The sequence below is a fragment of the Geotrypetes seraphini genome, chromosome 8, assembly GCF_902459505.1.
Source record: "Geotrypetes seraphini chromosome 8, aGeoSer1.1, whole genome shotgun sequence".
In the NCBI taxonomy this organism is placed as follows: Eukaryota; Metazoa; Chordata; class Amphibia; order Gymnophiona; family Dermophiidae; genus Geotrypetes; species Geotrypetes seraphini.
This window is the reverse complement of record NC_047091.1, coordinates 43410292-43426163: the sequence shown is the minus strand read 5'-3', so window position 1 is coordinate 43426163 and position 15872 is coordinate 43410292. Positions and strand designations below refer to the sequence as shown.

General features: G+C 42.1%; 1 protein-coding gene across 3 annotated transcripts in view; it reads left to right on the top strand.

Annotated features, from left to right (window-relative positions):
- The window catches only part of PRKD2 (protein kinase D2), a 124786-nt gene that overhangs the window by 51968 nt on the left and 56946 nt on the right, over positions 1-15872 (top strand). For all 3 annotated transcript variants that reach the window (XM_033955879.1, XM_033955878.1, XM_033955877.1), the window contains exons 3-4: positions 411-542; positions 674-828. In XM_033955879.1, the coding sequence (XP_033811770.1) occupies positions 411-542; positions 674-828 (287 nt within the window). The remainder of the gene's footprint in view (positions 1-410; positions 543-673; positions 829-15872) is intronic.

The window sequence follows — 15872 nt, the reverse complement described above, 5'->3', positions numbered from 1 at the left end:
AAATTAAATAATTAAAATAAAAGGAGAAAGTTCTAAGAGTGGGGATGGAAGACTTGACAGGGATCCTAGATAGTAAATTTCCCTACAAAGCCTGTAATTTAATAGACTGTGTACTGATGTAAATAAGAAGCCAAATCCATCATTGTGGTGGCTGATTGCCCCATGGTCTCTTTATTTTTGAATACTGAAACATTTATCCTAGCTTCATTTGTTACAGGGTTGCGCTGTGGAGTTGGCCTTATCATTCTTAGAGGCCTCTATACAAAGAGCATTGTGTATTGGTCAGAAATGTAAAAAAAAGTCTGTTTCTTTTGTTCTTATTTTCTGCTTCACTTCTTACTCTTCTCTTTCCCCCTTCCTTTCTCTCTCATTTACTCCTTGCTGTCTTCTCTCTTCTATCCTCCCTCTAGCTTCTGCAACATTTGAAGATTTTCAGATCCGCCCACATGCACTCAACGTCCATTCTTACCGTGCCCCCGCCTTTTGTGATCACTGTGGAGAGATGCTTTTTGGCCTGGTGCGACAAGGGTTAAAATGTGACGGTAAGTAGAAGAGAGATAAAAGTGGGGTTCTGATTATTGGCCTACTAGCTTTATGCTTCCAAGAGTGAGTCAGTTTGGCCTACCTTTATGCTCTCTTCATATTTCTATCCCCGCTTTTTCCCATTTTGCAGGGTGTGGGTTAAATTATCACAAGCGTTGTGCCTTCAGTATCCCAAACAACTGCAGTGGGGCAAGAAAGAGGAGACTGTCCTCTACGTCACTGGTGAACACGCAGTCCTTGCGCCTCTCCACCACTGAGTCCCTGCCTGGCACGTCTGATGATATGGTAAGCCAGGAGGCTCCCTGCTCCTCAGTTTCAGGGGTACTTAAATGTAAGGACAACACCAGAAAACAGGGTGCAGAAGGGATCTCAACAAGCAATCTCTGGTTTTGCACACTAACCCCCAAATTCTATATATGGCACCTAAGAAATTGACGCTGATCAGAATGGTGTTTTTATAGAATCAAAGGTACTCTCCATATATAGGATCACACTTAGTGCCTGCACATGTGACTAACATTTAGAGGCACCCATTTAAGCCAAGAAAACCCAGGCCTAAATACCTGCGCCTAAGTTGTGTGCAGATCAGACATATTCTGTAACAGTGTATCTAACTTTTACGAATGCTCATGATCGCCTATGTTCCTCCCTGGCCATGCCACTTTGAGTTTCACATACTATAATTCAGGTGTACCACTTAATAGAAAGTTGTGTATAACTTTTAATTAATGCCAATTATTGGCATTGAGTAGCTTGCTAAATGATTTTAAGTTGCATAAGACAGATTCTGAACCTAAGAGTATTATACAAGGCTTAGGGTTATGCATTAGTGCACTTTCATTCGGATTGGGTGCCTTTTTTATATTTTTGTGTACACAGGATGGCAAACCTACAAATTAACATGTTAATTGATTTATGTACATTAAAATAGTTATTAAAATGAATGTTTGAAATCAATCTCTCCTCACTATACACACACATGAAAATCCAGGTGAGGTGGTGACACTATCCATCCCTTGCAGGCTGAGACCAATCCTAGAATCCATATGCCAGCTCCACCTAGTGGTCAAATGTGATCATCTGTGGGGGAAAAGGTGACTAATGTCTGAGATCCAAAATGTTTCATATCATGGGCTCATAAGTAGTCTGCAAAAATTAAATTTGTTAGCTGTAACCAGAATTCCAGAAACCTCCTTTTCCTTAACAGCAGCATATGAATTCAGAGTCAAGTGGCTATGACCATCCAGGCGGAGATTGAGAACACAAAAGCTGAGCTCTGTCATAGATAGGATGGTAAGCTTCCTGAACAGCCAATATTCTCTATCTCCCAGCAGGTGGATGGATGCTCCTCCTACCCCACGCTCTGTAAGGTACCCCAAACCTCATCCCTGGCTAAACTCTAAAATCTGCTACTTAATGCTTCTATTCTAGGTCTGCTGAACGGCTCTGGCTCAAATCCTTTACAATTATCACTAGGAACTATAATAAATTAGAAGCTGCAGATATCTTATCCAACTTCAATCTTACTTTAGAACAACTCTCCAGTCTTACTGTTGATGACAAAATCTCAGTATGGAACCAGTCTATTACAAAACTTCTAGATTCTTTAGCGCCGTTTATCACTCTCACGATTTCTTCCCGTAAACTAAAAAATCCCTGGTACTCAGCAAACCTGATCCTAATTAAAAAAAAAACAATTACGATCCCTTGAGCGAAAATGGAGGCGCAATGAAATGCTCACCAATCTTAACAAGTCTAAGGAACATGTTGCATATTATAGATCCGAAATCAACGGAACCAAAAAAGAATATTTTACCAAACAAATTAAGAAGGCAAAAAATTATTCTGCATTATATGTAATAGTTAAATCTCTAACAACAAAGAAAAAAGAAATGAATAAAACCAATCACTCACCATCAGCACAAGCCCTTTGCCACTTACTTCATTGACAAAGTACAAAGAATTAGAGACACCTTTTCGCAAACCTCTATTTCTAGCTATTCTGAAGACCACACTGATTCATATACCGTACTCTCACTAATCTGTCCTTTTCAAAATGCTTTCGTTTCATTGTTCCTACTTTGTAGGAAATTCAAAGATGCATTAACTCACTTAATATAAAAGGGACCAGCAAAGAAGTCATTCCTCCTTTCCTCTTAAAATGATTTTTTTCCATTTTTGGTCCCTACATCAAAGACTTGGTCAACTCTAGTTTATCATCGGGATCTTTGCCCAAAATCTGGAAACAATCGATTATTTATCCAATCATTAAGGATCAAAAAATTAGTACTCAGGATATGTCAAATTATCGACCCATAGCAAACATACCATTTATGGCTAAACTCGCTGAAAAAATGGTCTTCCATCAAATCTCTGATTTCATTGAGAAAACAAAGGTTCTTCATCCCAATCAAACCGGTTTTCATCATTACCACTCTACCGAACTTTCCTTGTTAGGACTAACGACAAAAATACTTTACCATCTTAATCATCATCAGTCAGTATTGCTTATTTCCTTAGACCTTTCCTCTGCTTTTGATACCATCGACAACAATCTGCTATTAACACGACTTCATGAAATTGGTTTATCTGATCAAGTCATGGACTGGTTTGTTTCTTACTTTTCAGATAGATCATCTAAGGTCATTTTCAATGGCGCATCATCTGAGCTTTTTACAACCAAACGCGGCATCCCGCAAGGTTCCATTTTGTCGCCGTTGCTTTTTAATATATTTATGTCGCCCTTTCTGATGGGCCAATCTATTGGCTTTACCACATTTGTGTATGCCGACGATGTACAATTAATCCATCTCATTGATCTTAATAATATAGAGGAGGTTGTATCCATAAACCACAAATTAGAAAAAATTTAATCATGGTTAGATTCAAACAAATTGTCGCTTAACATCAATAAATAAAAACTAATGATTTTTCTTTTTAAAGAAGGACTAACTCTTCAGGCTCCCCTGAAATTTGAATCTCTCCCAATCAAAGTTGTCCCCACTTTAAATCTGCAAAGAGTCACTTTTGACAGTAAATTTTCTTATCACAATCACATTAGTACGGTGGTCCAGAAATGTTTTCATTGTCTTAGAATTATACGTTCTCTCACTAAGTTACTAGAACCAGCTTCCTTGAATACATTGATCCATTCTCTAGTAATTTCTTGTATAGACTACTGTAATGCCCTATATAAAGGCATTACTAAAAAGGAAATTAGATGACTTCAGATAGTGCAGAATACAGCTGTCAAAATTTTCTATGGCGCTAAGAAATATGATCACGTTTCATCTCTCCTGTTCAGTGTGCATTGGTTACCCGTTGAACATAGAATTAGTTATAAAATCTGTTCTGGATTATCTTTTGCACTTATCCACCTCTGGCCTCAAGTCTACATCGATCCGAGTCCATCTCAGTGCAATTGCTGCTTTCCATCAACCTATTGAAGGGAAACCCTTCTCTGCTCATCCGGTGTTTTCCAGATTCATGAAAGGACTTTTCAATGTCAAATCTCTCAAACCGCCTCCAGTGGTTTGGGATCTCAATGTGCTTGCTCAATTGATGAAGCCTCCATTTGAACCAATGTCTACGGCTCATAAGAATATAAGCAGTGCCTCTGCTGGGTCAGACCAGAGGTCCATCTTGCCCAGCAGTCCGCTCAAGTGGCGGCTCATCAGGTCTAGGACCTGTATAGTGATCCTCTATCTATACCCTTCTATCCCTTTTTTCTTCAGGAATTCATCCAATCCCTTCTTGAACCCCAATACCGTACCCTGTTTTATCACACCCTCTGGAAGCACATTCCAGGCATCCACCACCCTTTGAGTGAAGAAGAACTTCCTAGCATTGGTTTTGAATCTGTCCCCTCTTAATTTTTCCGAATGCCCTCTCGTTCTTGTAGTTTTTGAAGGTTTGAAGAACCTGTCCCTCTCCACTTTCTCTATGCCCGTCATGATCTTTTAAGTCTCTATTATGTCCCCTCTAAGCCTCCGTTTTTCCAGGGAAAATAGCCCCAGTTTCTCTAATCTTTCATCATATGAAAGGTTTAAGAACATAAGAACTGCCATCTCCGGATCAGACCTTCGGTCCATCAAGTCCGGCGATCCGCACACGCGGAGGCCCTGCCAGGTGTACACCTGGCGTAATTTATAGTCCACCATATCTTTATATGCCTCTCTTAAGGAGATATGCATCTAGTTTGCTCTTGAAGCCTAGGACGGTCGATTCCGCAATAATCTCCTCTGGGAGGGCATTCCAGGTGTCAACCACTCTCTGAGTGAAGCAGAACTTCCTGACATTAGTCCTGAACCTGTCTCCCCTAAGCTTCATTACATGTCCTCTAGTTCGTGTCAAATTGGACAATGTAAATAATCTTCTCTGCTCTATTTTGTCGATTCCTTTCAGTATTTTGAAGGTCTCGATCATATCCCCACGCAGTCTCCTTTTCTCAAGGGAGAACAATCCTAGTGTTATAAGTCTATCCTTGTATTCCAGTTTCTCCATACCCTTCACCAGTTTTGTTGCTCGTCTCTGCACCCTCTCCAGCAGTTTTATATCCTTCTTTAGGTAGGGAGACCAATGTTGGACGCAGTATTCCAAGTGTGGTCTGACCATTGCCCTATAAAGCGGCATTATAACTTTCTCCGATCTACTCGAGATTCCTTTCTTTATCATGCCCAACATTCTATTTGCCTTCTTTGCCGCTGCCGCGCATTGTGCCAACGGCTTCAGGGTCCTATCTATCAGTACACCCAGGTCCTTTTCTTGTTCACTCTTCCCCAGAGTTGCACCTGACATTGTATACTCGTATTCCTTATTCTTATTGCCTAAATGCATTACCTTGCATTTCTCCACATTGAACTTCATCTGCCAATTCTCCGCCCATGTTTCTAACCGACACAAGTCGCTCTGGAGTTCCTCTCTATCCTCTTGCGATCTGATTGCCCGGCATAGTTTTGTATCGTCTGCAAACTTGATGATCTCACTGGATGTTCCTTCCTCCAGGTCATTGATATAAATATTAAAAAGGATCGGCCCAAGTACCGAGCCCTGAGGTACACCACTAGTCACTTTCTCCCAGTCAGAGAACTTCCCATTTATGCCCACTCTCTGCTTTCGGTTTTCCAGCCATTTGCCTATCCATCTTTGTATATCTCCCTCTATGCCATGGCTTTGTAGTTTCCTGAGAAGCCTTTCGTGTGGAACTTTGTCGAACGCTTTCTGGAAGTCCAAGTATATTATGTCCACCGGCTTCCCACTATCAATTTGCTCGTTCACGGTCTCAAAAAATTGGAGTAAATTCGTCAAACATGATTTCCCTTTCCTGAATCCATGTTGACTGGGTTTCATCAAGTCGTGTGCGTCCAAGTGCCGGACTATGCTATCCTTGATCAGTGCTTCAACCATCTTGCCGGGGACAGACGTAAGACTCACAGGCCTATAGTTGCCCGGTTCCCCTCTCGATCCTTTTTTGAAAATTGGCATGACGTTCGCTATCCTCCAGTCGTCCGGTATCTGTCCAGTTCTGATTGTCAGGTTTGCAAGTTTTTGCAATAACTCTCCGATTTCAACCTTCAATTCCTTTAAGACTCTCGGGTGAATTCCATCCGGTCCAGGGGATTTGTCACTTTTAAGTTTGTCGATCTGATAGTATATCTGGTCTAAGTCCACTTCAACTGTGGTGAGGCTGTCTTCTATTTCTCCTGCAAACACTTTCTCCGCTTCAGGTATTGTTGAGGTGTCCTCTTTCGTAAAGACGGACGCAAAGAAGGAATTTAGTTTGTCTGCGATTTGTTTATCTTCCTTGATGTACCCTTTTCTTCCCTGGTCGTCCAGGGGTCCCACTGCCTCTTTTGCAGGTTTTTTCCCTTTCACGTATCTAAAGAAGGGCTTGAAGTTTTTGGCCTCCTGGGCTATTTTTTCCTCATATTCCTGTTTGGCATCCCTCACCGCCTTGTGACATTTCTTCTGATCATCTTTATGTTTGTTCCAGGCTTCGGTTGTCTTTATGCATTTCTATTTTTTGAAAGAGTCCTTCTTTTCTTTTATGGCTTCCTTCACCTGTATGGTAAGCCATGCCGGTTCTCTTTTGCTCTTTGTTCTCCGATCTTTGGAAATCCTCGGAATGTAGAGATCTTGTGCTTCTGTGATAGTATTTTTCAGTAGGGACCATGCCTGGTCTACCGTTTCAAGTTTGTCCACCATCTTCTCGAGTCGTTTTTCTACCATGGCTCTCATGCGATCGTATTTACCCTTTTTAAAGTTTAAGGTGGTGGTTAAGGTTTTGGCATGTTTCCCTTTCCCGATGTCAAGTTTAAAGTTGATTACATTGTGATCACTCGTTCCCAGTGGAACCACGACTTCCACTTCTGTTATCGGTCCCGTGAGGCCATTTAGGACCAAGTCCAAGGTGGCGTTGCCTCTTGTCGGCTCTTTTACCATTTGTTCCAGGAAGCAATCCCTTAGCACCTCCAGGAACTTGGCCTCCTTGCCGCAGTTGGAGGTTGCTAGTTTCCAGTCTATCCCTGGGAAATTGAAGTCTCCCAATATAATTACATTGCCTGTCTTGCATTCTTGTTTGATTTCCTCCATCATTTCTGAGTGGGAACAAATGATGTGAGCGGGCGGAAGTATGACAGGGAAGAGATGAAGGGCCAGCTCCGCTCACTCGGAAGACAACTGAAGATCAGGGAGGTGAAGGTGGCCTTCTCTGAAATCCTCCCTGTACCAAGAGCAGATGGAAAGAGACAAGGGGAATTGCAAGTGATCAACGCCTGGATGAGACGATGGTGCGAAGACGAAGGCTTCGACTTCGTGCGCAACTGGACGGCGTTCTGGGGAAAAAGCAAGTACTACAGAAGGGATGGACTACACCTCAACAAGGAAGGAGCAAGAGTTTTGGCAGGCAACATGAAGAAAGCAATAGAGAAGGCTTTAAACTGAAGGACAGGGGAAAGCCGACAGTCGACAACCGGTCGATGGCATGGACAACAGGATGCCCCGACGTAGGAACAAAGGACTACTACTCATACACAAGAGAGGTCGACCTCACAGCCAACAAAGGAGAACAAGCAGGAAGGGACAACTCAGACACAGGAGGGGATGACCACACAGCAAACATGGGAGATAACACAGGAGCAGTAAAGGATACCGTAAATGAAACTGTAAGGACAGCCAAGAGTAGAAGGTCCAAAAAGGTAACACGAAGGGAACTTAGATGTATGTATACAAATGCTAGAAGTCTAGGAAACAAAATGGGAGAACTAGAGACGATAGCAAGACATGAGAACATGGATATCATTGGCATAACAGAAACATGGTGGAATGAAGAAAACAAATGGGACACAGTACTACAGGGATACAAACTATATAGAAGAGATCGAGAAGGGCAGAAAGGTGGAGGTATTGCCCTATATGTTATGGAAGGAATAGATTCTGTTGGAATGATTACAACAGACAGGAAAGAGAAGCTGGAGTCCCTCTGGATCAAAATTCCTGGTCGCAATGGCGCAGATATAAAAATTGGCCTTTACTATCGTCTCCCAGGACAGGCGGAAGTCACTGACTCAGAAATGATGGAGGAAATCAAACAAGTATGCAAGACAGGCAATGTAGTTATATTGGGAGACTTCAATTTCCCAGGAATAGACTGGAAACTAGGAGCCTCCAACTGCGGCAAGGAGGCCAAGTTCCTGGAGGTGCTAGGGGATTGCTTCCTGGAGCAAATGGTAAAAGAGCCGACAAGAGGCGACGCCACCTTGGACTTGGTCCTAAATGGTCTCACTGGACCGATAACAGAAGTAGAAGTCATGGTTCCACTGGGAACGAGTGATCACAATGTAATCAACTTTAAACTTGACATCGGGAAAGGGAAACATGTCAAAACCTTAACCACCACCTTAAACTTTAAAAAGGGTAAATACGATTGCATGAGAGCCATGGTAACAAAACGACTTGAGAAGATGGTGGACAAACTTGAAACAGTAGATCAGGCATGGTGCCTATTGAAAAATACTATTGCAGAAGCACAAGATCTCTACATTCCGAGGATTTCCAAAGATCGGAGAACTAAAGGCAAAGGAGAACCGGCATGGCTTACCATACAGGTGAAGGAAGCCATAAAGGTAAAGAAGGACTCTTTCAAAAAATGGAAATGCACGAAGACAACCGAAGCCTGGAACAAACATAAAGATGAACAGAAGAAATGTCACAAGGCGGTGAGGGAAGCAAAACAGGACTATGAGGAAAAAATAGCCCGGAAGGCCAAAAACTTCAAGCCCTTCTTTAGATACGTGAAAGGGAAAAAACCCGCAAAAGAGGCGGTGGGACCCCTGGACGACAAGGGAAGAAAAGGGTACATCAAGGAAGATAAACAAATCGCAGACAAACTAAATTCCTTCTTTGCGTCCGTCTTTACGAAGGAGGACACCTCAACAATACCTGAAGAGGAGAAACTGTTTACAGGAGAAATAGAGGACAGCCTCACCACAGTCGAAGTGAACTTAGATCAGATATACTACCAGATCGACAAACTTAAAAGTGACAAATCCCCTGGACCGGATGAAATTCACCCGAGAGTCTTGAAGGAATTGAAGATTGAAATTGGAGAGTTATTGCAAAAACTTGCAAACCTGTCAATCAGAACTGGTCAGATACCAGACGACTGGAGGAAAGCGAACGTCACGCCAATTTTCAAAAAAGGATCGAGAGGAGAACCGGGCAACTATAGACCTGTGAGTCTTACGTCTGTCCCCGGCAAGATGATTGAATCACTGATCAAGGATAGCATAGTTCAGCACTTGGACACACACGACTTGATGAAACCCAGTCAACATGGATTCAGGAAAGGGAAATCGTGTCTGACGAATTTACTCCAATTCTTTGAGACCGTGAACAAGCAAATTGATAGTGGAAAGCCGGTGGACATAATATACTTGGACTTCCAGAAAGCATTTGACAAAGTTCCACACGAAAGACTTCTCAGGAAGCTACAAAGCCATGGCATAGAGGGAGATATACAAAGATGGATAGGCAAATGACTGGAAAACCGAAAGCAGAGAGTGGGCATAAATGGGAAGTTCTCCGACTGGGAGAGAGTGACTAGTGGTGTGCCCCAGGGCTCGGTACTTGGGCCGATCCTTTTTAATATTTATATCAATGACCTGGAAAACGGAACATCCAGTGAGATCATCAAGTTTGCAGACGACACAAAACTCTGCCGGGCAATCAGATCGCAGGAGGACAGTGAGGAACTCCAGAGCGATTTGTGTCGGTTAGAAAAATGGGCGGAGAAATGGCAGATGAAGTTCAACGTGGAGAAATGCAAGGTAATGCATTTAGGCAGTAAAAATAAGGAATACGAGTACGGAATGTCAGGTGCAACTCTGGGGAAAAGTGAACAAGAAAGGGATCTGGGTGTACTGATAGATAGGACCCTGAAGCCGTCGGCACAATGCGCGGCAGCGGCAAATAAGGCAAATAGAATGTTGGGCATGATAAAGAAAGGAATCTCGAGTAGATCGGAGAAAGTTATAATGCCGCTTTATAGGGCAATGGTCAGACCCCACTTGGAATACTGCGTCCAACATTGGTCTCCCTACCTAAAGAAGGATATAAAACTGCTGGAGAGGGTGCAGAGACGAGCAACTAAACTAGTGAAGGGTATGGAGAAACTGGAATATGAGGATCGACTTAAAACACTGGGATTGTTCTCCCTTGAGAAAAGGAGACTGCGTGGGGATATGATCGAGACCTTCAAAATACTGAAAGGAATTGACAAAATAGAGCAGAGAAGATTATTTACAATGTCCAATTTGACACGGACAAGAGGACATGAAATGAAGCTAAGGGGGGGCAAGTTCAGGACTAATGTCAGGAAGTTCTGCTTCACACAGAGAGTGGTTGACATCTGGAATACTCTCCCAGGGGAGATTATTGCGGAATCGACAGTCCTAGGCTTCAAAAGCAAACTAGATGCATATCTCCTTGAGAGAGGCATATAAAGATATGGTTGGCAAAATAAGCCAGGTGAATACCTAGTAGGGCCTCCGCGTGTGCGGATCGCCGGACTTGATGGACCGAAGGTCTGATCCGGAGATGGCGCTTCTTATGTTCTTATGAGTCAGTTTCCTCCGCCTGTCCTGGGGGACGATAGTAAAGGCCAATTTTCGTATCTGCGCCATATTGACCAGGAATTTTGATCCAGAGTGACTCAAGCTTCTCTTTCATTTCTGTTGTAACCATTTCAACAGAATCTATTCCCTCCTTAACATATAGAGCAATACCTCCACCTTTCTGCCCTACTCGATCTCTTCTATACAGTTTGTATCCCTGTAGTACTGTGTCCCATTTGTTTTCTTCATTCCACCATGTTTCTGTTATGCCAATGATATCCAATATGTCATGTCTTGCTATTGTCTCTAGTTCCCCCATTTTGTTACCTAGACTTCTAGCATTCGTATACATACATCTAAGTTCCCTTCGTGTTACCTTTTTGGACCTTCTACTCTTGGCCGTCCCTATAGTTTCAATTACGGTATCCTTTACTGCTCCTGTGTTATCACCCTTGTTTGCTGTATGGTCGTCCCCTCCTGTGTCTGAGTTGTCCCTTCCTGCTTTTTCTCCCTTATTGGCTGTGAGGTCGTCTTCTCTTGTGTAGGAGTAGTAGTCCTTGGCTTCTTCGTCGGGGCATCCTGCTATCCGTGCCATCGACCGGTGGTCGACTGTCGGCTTTCCCCTATCTTTCAGTTTAAAGCCTTCTCGATTGCCTTCTTCATGTTGCCTGCCAAAACTCTTGCTCCTTCCTTGTTGAGGTGTAGTCCGTCCCTTCTGTAGTACTTGCTTTTTCCCCAGAACGCCGTCCAGTTGCGCATGAAGTTGAAGCCTTTTCCATACCTTTTATCAGTCACGTCACTCTTTTCTGAACCCTCTAGAGCAGGGGTGTCCAACCTGCAGCCCAAGGGCCGCATGTGGCCCCGTGAAGTATTTTGTGTGGTCCCGGTTGAGGGCGATGCAGTGTTTTCCTCTGCTGCCCCTGGGTATTTACCATCTTGTCGGCTCCCTCCTCTGTCTTGCTGCAGCGTTTGCACATTTGTGTGGCCCCAGAAATATTTTTTTCAGCCAATGCGGCCCAGGGAAGTTAAAGGTTGGACACCCCTGCTCTAGAGTATTACCATATCCTTCTGAAGGTACGGCAACCAATACTGGACGCAGTACTCCAGATGCGGGCGCACCATCATCCGGTACAATGGCAGGATGACCTCTTTCAATCTGGTTGTAATGCCTTTCTTGATAATACCTAGCATTCTATTCACCTTCTTAGAGGCCGATGCGCATTGTGCCAACAGCTTCATCGTGTTGTCCATTATTACCCCCAAGTTCTTTTCTTGGGTACTGGGTCATTCCATGTCAAGTGATCAGATTCTTGGAAAGTGCCCTGCATGACCATCACGGATTTTGATGAAACTTCATATGCAGAGTCCACCATGTCTCAAACGAACTTTGGTAAAGTTTTAGTTTCGCCTGTGGAATATTTGTGGAGATATAGCCATTTGCTTGACCCCATACCACAATGAAATACAGTACGACAATGACATTCTGACAACTTTGAGACACAATATCTCCCGAGATGTGTTTCTAAATAAACTGAAACTTAGCTACCCTGCACAACTTTTTGAGCTCTGTTCATTGCTACCAATAACAATTTTTGCCGAGCACTGATTGAATGCCTGAATTACAGTAAACTTGGCTGAAAAAATTAGTGCTCCAAAAAAAGTCAAAGTTTGACATTACTTAGCTCCCACAATAATTGAGTAATAAATGCGAAATTTGGCGCATAATGTCTCAGTACAACGTTGTTTTCAAAAGTACAATTTCAACCTCCAAGCTCTTTCCATTAGTTTACAAATTAAGTGTAAAGTTGCTAATTTGTGTAAAAAGGCCAAAAATAGGGTATTTTCAGCCTGCTTTTACAGAAAAATACCTTTTAGAAACTCTTTCAAATCAGTCTCATTAAAAAGAGCATATTTCAAACCCCCTAGAAAAGTGGACTTCATTTTTCAACGCAGGTTAACAATGGCTGAAAAAGGGGGACAAAGTTGGGAGACGTTGCCACGGCAACAACCTCTATTTCAACATAGTTCTGTCATTTTTAAAGTTACAGTTTTGTATTGACGTAGTATTACTACTACTCTATTGCGTTGGTCCATGGTGACATTGTCACTACCAGTTCAAGAGTTTGAACTGGCAACCCCATCGCCATAGGGGTCACGCCCGATAGCTGTGCAATACCAGCCACGGGTGGGCCACTTCGTCCAGGTTCCCAAGCCTCGCATTTGGTTTCTTTGTCAAGGTTCCAAAGCCTTTTGTTGGTATCTTTCTGGTTCCAAAGCCAATGATTAGGGTGTCTTATCCTAGGTTCCCAAGCCTAAATTGGGTATCTTATATGGTTCCCAAGCCGAAGTGAAGTCCACTTTGATTTTAACTGCCAGCAATCTTTATAACATTCTGTTAAATTTTTGAGCCACTTTCTTCAATGCAGTTTCTGGAAATTGATATTGGCGGCCGGATGATGTAACTGAAGGGGCACAAAGCATGCAGATAAGGTGTTGCTCTGGAACCCAACAAACGTCTTGCCTTTCTGGCCAATAAAACGAATGAGCTGGACCGTGAGGATGCATAAATTTTATCAATGCATCATTTTGTTCAATTGAGACTTCAACAACGTTGCCTATCTACCATTGATTATCGTAAGTACAGGCAACGTAGCAACCAGGAAAGATTTCGGACACTTTCAAATTTGGAATGGCAGTATCAGAAATTTTGGCAACAAAATTTATTGTGTCATTTGAAACTTTGCTGACACGAACCGAGTTTGAGTCGGCTGGTACAAATTGGTGGTGCTCTCTGGTACCAGTTACTGTGCTGCTTTCATGCCATCTTTCTACTTGAAACTTTTTGCTTTCTTCAATTTCTTCTTTTGGAACATAAATGTATTTAACTCCATGTATATTTTGGTCACAAAAGTTAAATAGATCCTTTGGCGTCAATATTTGATCCGTTGATGGTCTTTGGAGGCTAGCCCGGGCAGCCAGTCGTTTAGTTGTTCCACCAACTCCATCGCAGGGTGATTTTCCGTGGCTAGTTCCAAAAAAATTCCATTCAGCCTCAATGCTGAAATCATTTCTGTGATTGCACAAATTCACAAAGTTCTTGTAGTTTTTATATTGTGCAGCTGAGCCGTCACTGAAGTAGTATATTTTGGTAATGTTTGTTTGAGTTACCAAAAATTCGATCAACTTTTGAATAAACACGTGTACAGATATCGTATCATGTTGCATATGATCAGAAATAATGCAACAGTTTACAACTTGCAATGTGCCCACTTCATTGAGGTAATATGCAACAAAAGGATGTACCGTAGCTTGTGAATTTTCCCAGTGAAAGCCTTGGGCGGCATCCTGTACAACAAATGAGTAATTTTCAGCGAAATCCATCAAAACGATCATTTCCGTTTTTTTAAAGCCTGTCTTCAACATCTTCAAATGAAATGGTGGCTTGTCAACTTCCAAATCTTGCTTGCAAGTCTTTCAATAAAGTTGTCCATGGTTAGTACGCTTGTTTCTAATGTTTCACGGTCAGCGTGAACCCATTGCTTAAATTCTATTGATTCTTCTGGATCTAAATCCTTGAATATTTCTTCCAGGTATGCTGTTAGTGCTTCTTCACCAGGGCAGTTTTGACATCGTTGTAGCATACAGTCCTTGACATTTAGGTCGCACACAGTTTTTTCCATAAGAACTTTGTAGTTCTCTTTGACATTGGCGCCTTGTAGCATGAGCTTTACATTTTGATGTATTGTGCAGACACACACGGAGTGTGCACCTGATGCACCAACGGTTACACGCCACTTTGGCCTGAGCTCACATAATTTGGAAAAAACAATTTCAGTTCCGTATTTGTTACAGTACGCCATGTACAGCTCTTTTAAATTACACAACAGCAGCCGCTTTTGTACTTTTAAACCATTGAGGCGGACTGAAATGCAATCTTTTTTGCCAGGACATATTCTGCTAAATTCATCATCTTCGTAAAAATCTTGAACTCTATTTGCAATTTCTTTTGAAAGGGACTTGCCAATTTTTGCATCAGGTATAGAACAAATGCCTTTCTCTTTCTTTACTTTTTGGGCTGTTCTGACCATGCGCTCTGAAACGCCAAACTTCATTGCTGTTTCCTTTATTGACCAACTTTTGGGGGCCATCGTCAATAATTGAACTTTCATTGACCTGTTGGATATTGCAATTTTCGTTTTCATTTCTTCAATGAGGTCAGTGTAATCTTCATATAACTTGCATTCTACAGACTGACGAGACGGCCCAACTTCTTCAGCTGAAACTCCAGCAGCAGATGTAATCTTCTTGGCTATCACATTCTGCACACGTTCAATTTTTCGTATCACATAGCCGGCTTTATCTCTACTAGCTAACCTTCGAATTTTCAATGGAGAGGTTCCTAAAGCAGTCAAGCTTTGATCAACTGCATCGGAGATGCTGATATCAAAATCGTCTGAAGATAAAGATGCTGCAGTAGCTTCACTCATTGAAACGTATTGGGCTTTGCACCTACTACAAAGTTTCTGACCTGGCTTGATATTTATTTTTGCCACTTTTCTAAAATCATTAGACATGGCAAGATCGACTTTTAACAATCCACTTTGAACAATGTGATTTTTCTTTTCAAATGGATTACAACACGATGTTTGCTTTAATTCGTATTTGTTGAGATACTTTGCTTTGTGGTGGAGGCAGATTTGGTCTTTATCCATCAGTTCAACTTCAGAGCGCCGAGTGATAAGCAATTTTTCATCGGTTGACAAATTATGTAAAAAAATGAGCCCACATTTTTTAGAATAAAATGTGCCGTCATGACACTTTGACAACAATTTTTGCCCAATGGCACAGTCTGGCAGAAAAGGATTATTATTAGTCGATTCGTTGGCATCCATTTTAAACTGAATTAATAATAATGTGGATCTGAAAAAGAAAACAAGTTGTAATTTGTGATCTGCATGCAACAAAATTATCACCTCAATTTCTAGTTAGGAATAATCATTAATTAAGAACACTATAATTGTACCCAAAGCTTGAATAAAAATAAACAGGGAAAAACAGTGTGAAAAGTGACATAATTGTAAGTTGAAACGTAGGCCGTTGCCATGGTGACATCTCCCAACTCTGTCCCCCCTTTTCGGGCATTGTTAACCTGCGTTGAAAAATGAAGCCCACTTTTCTAGGAGGTTTGAAATATGCTCTTTCTAATGAGACTGATTT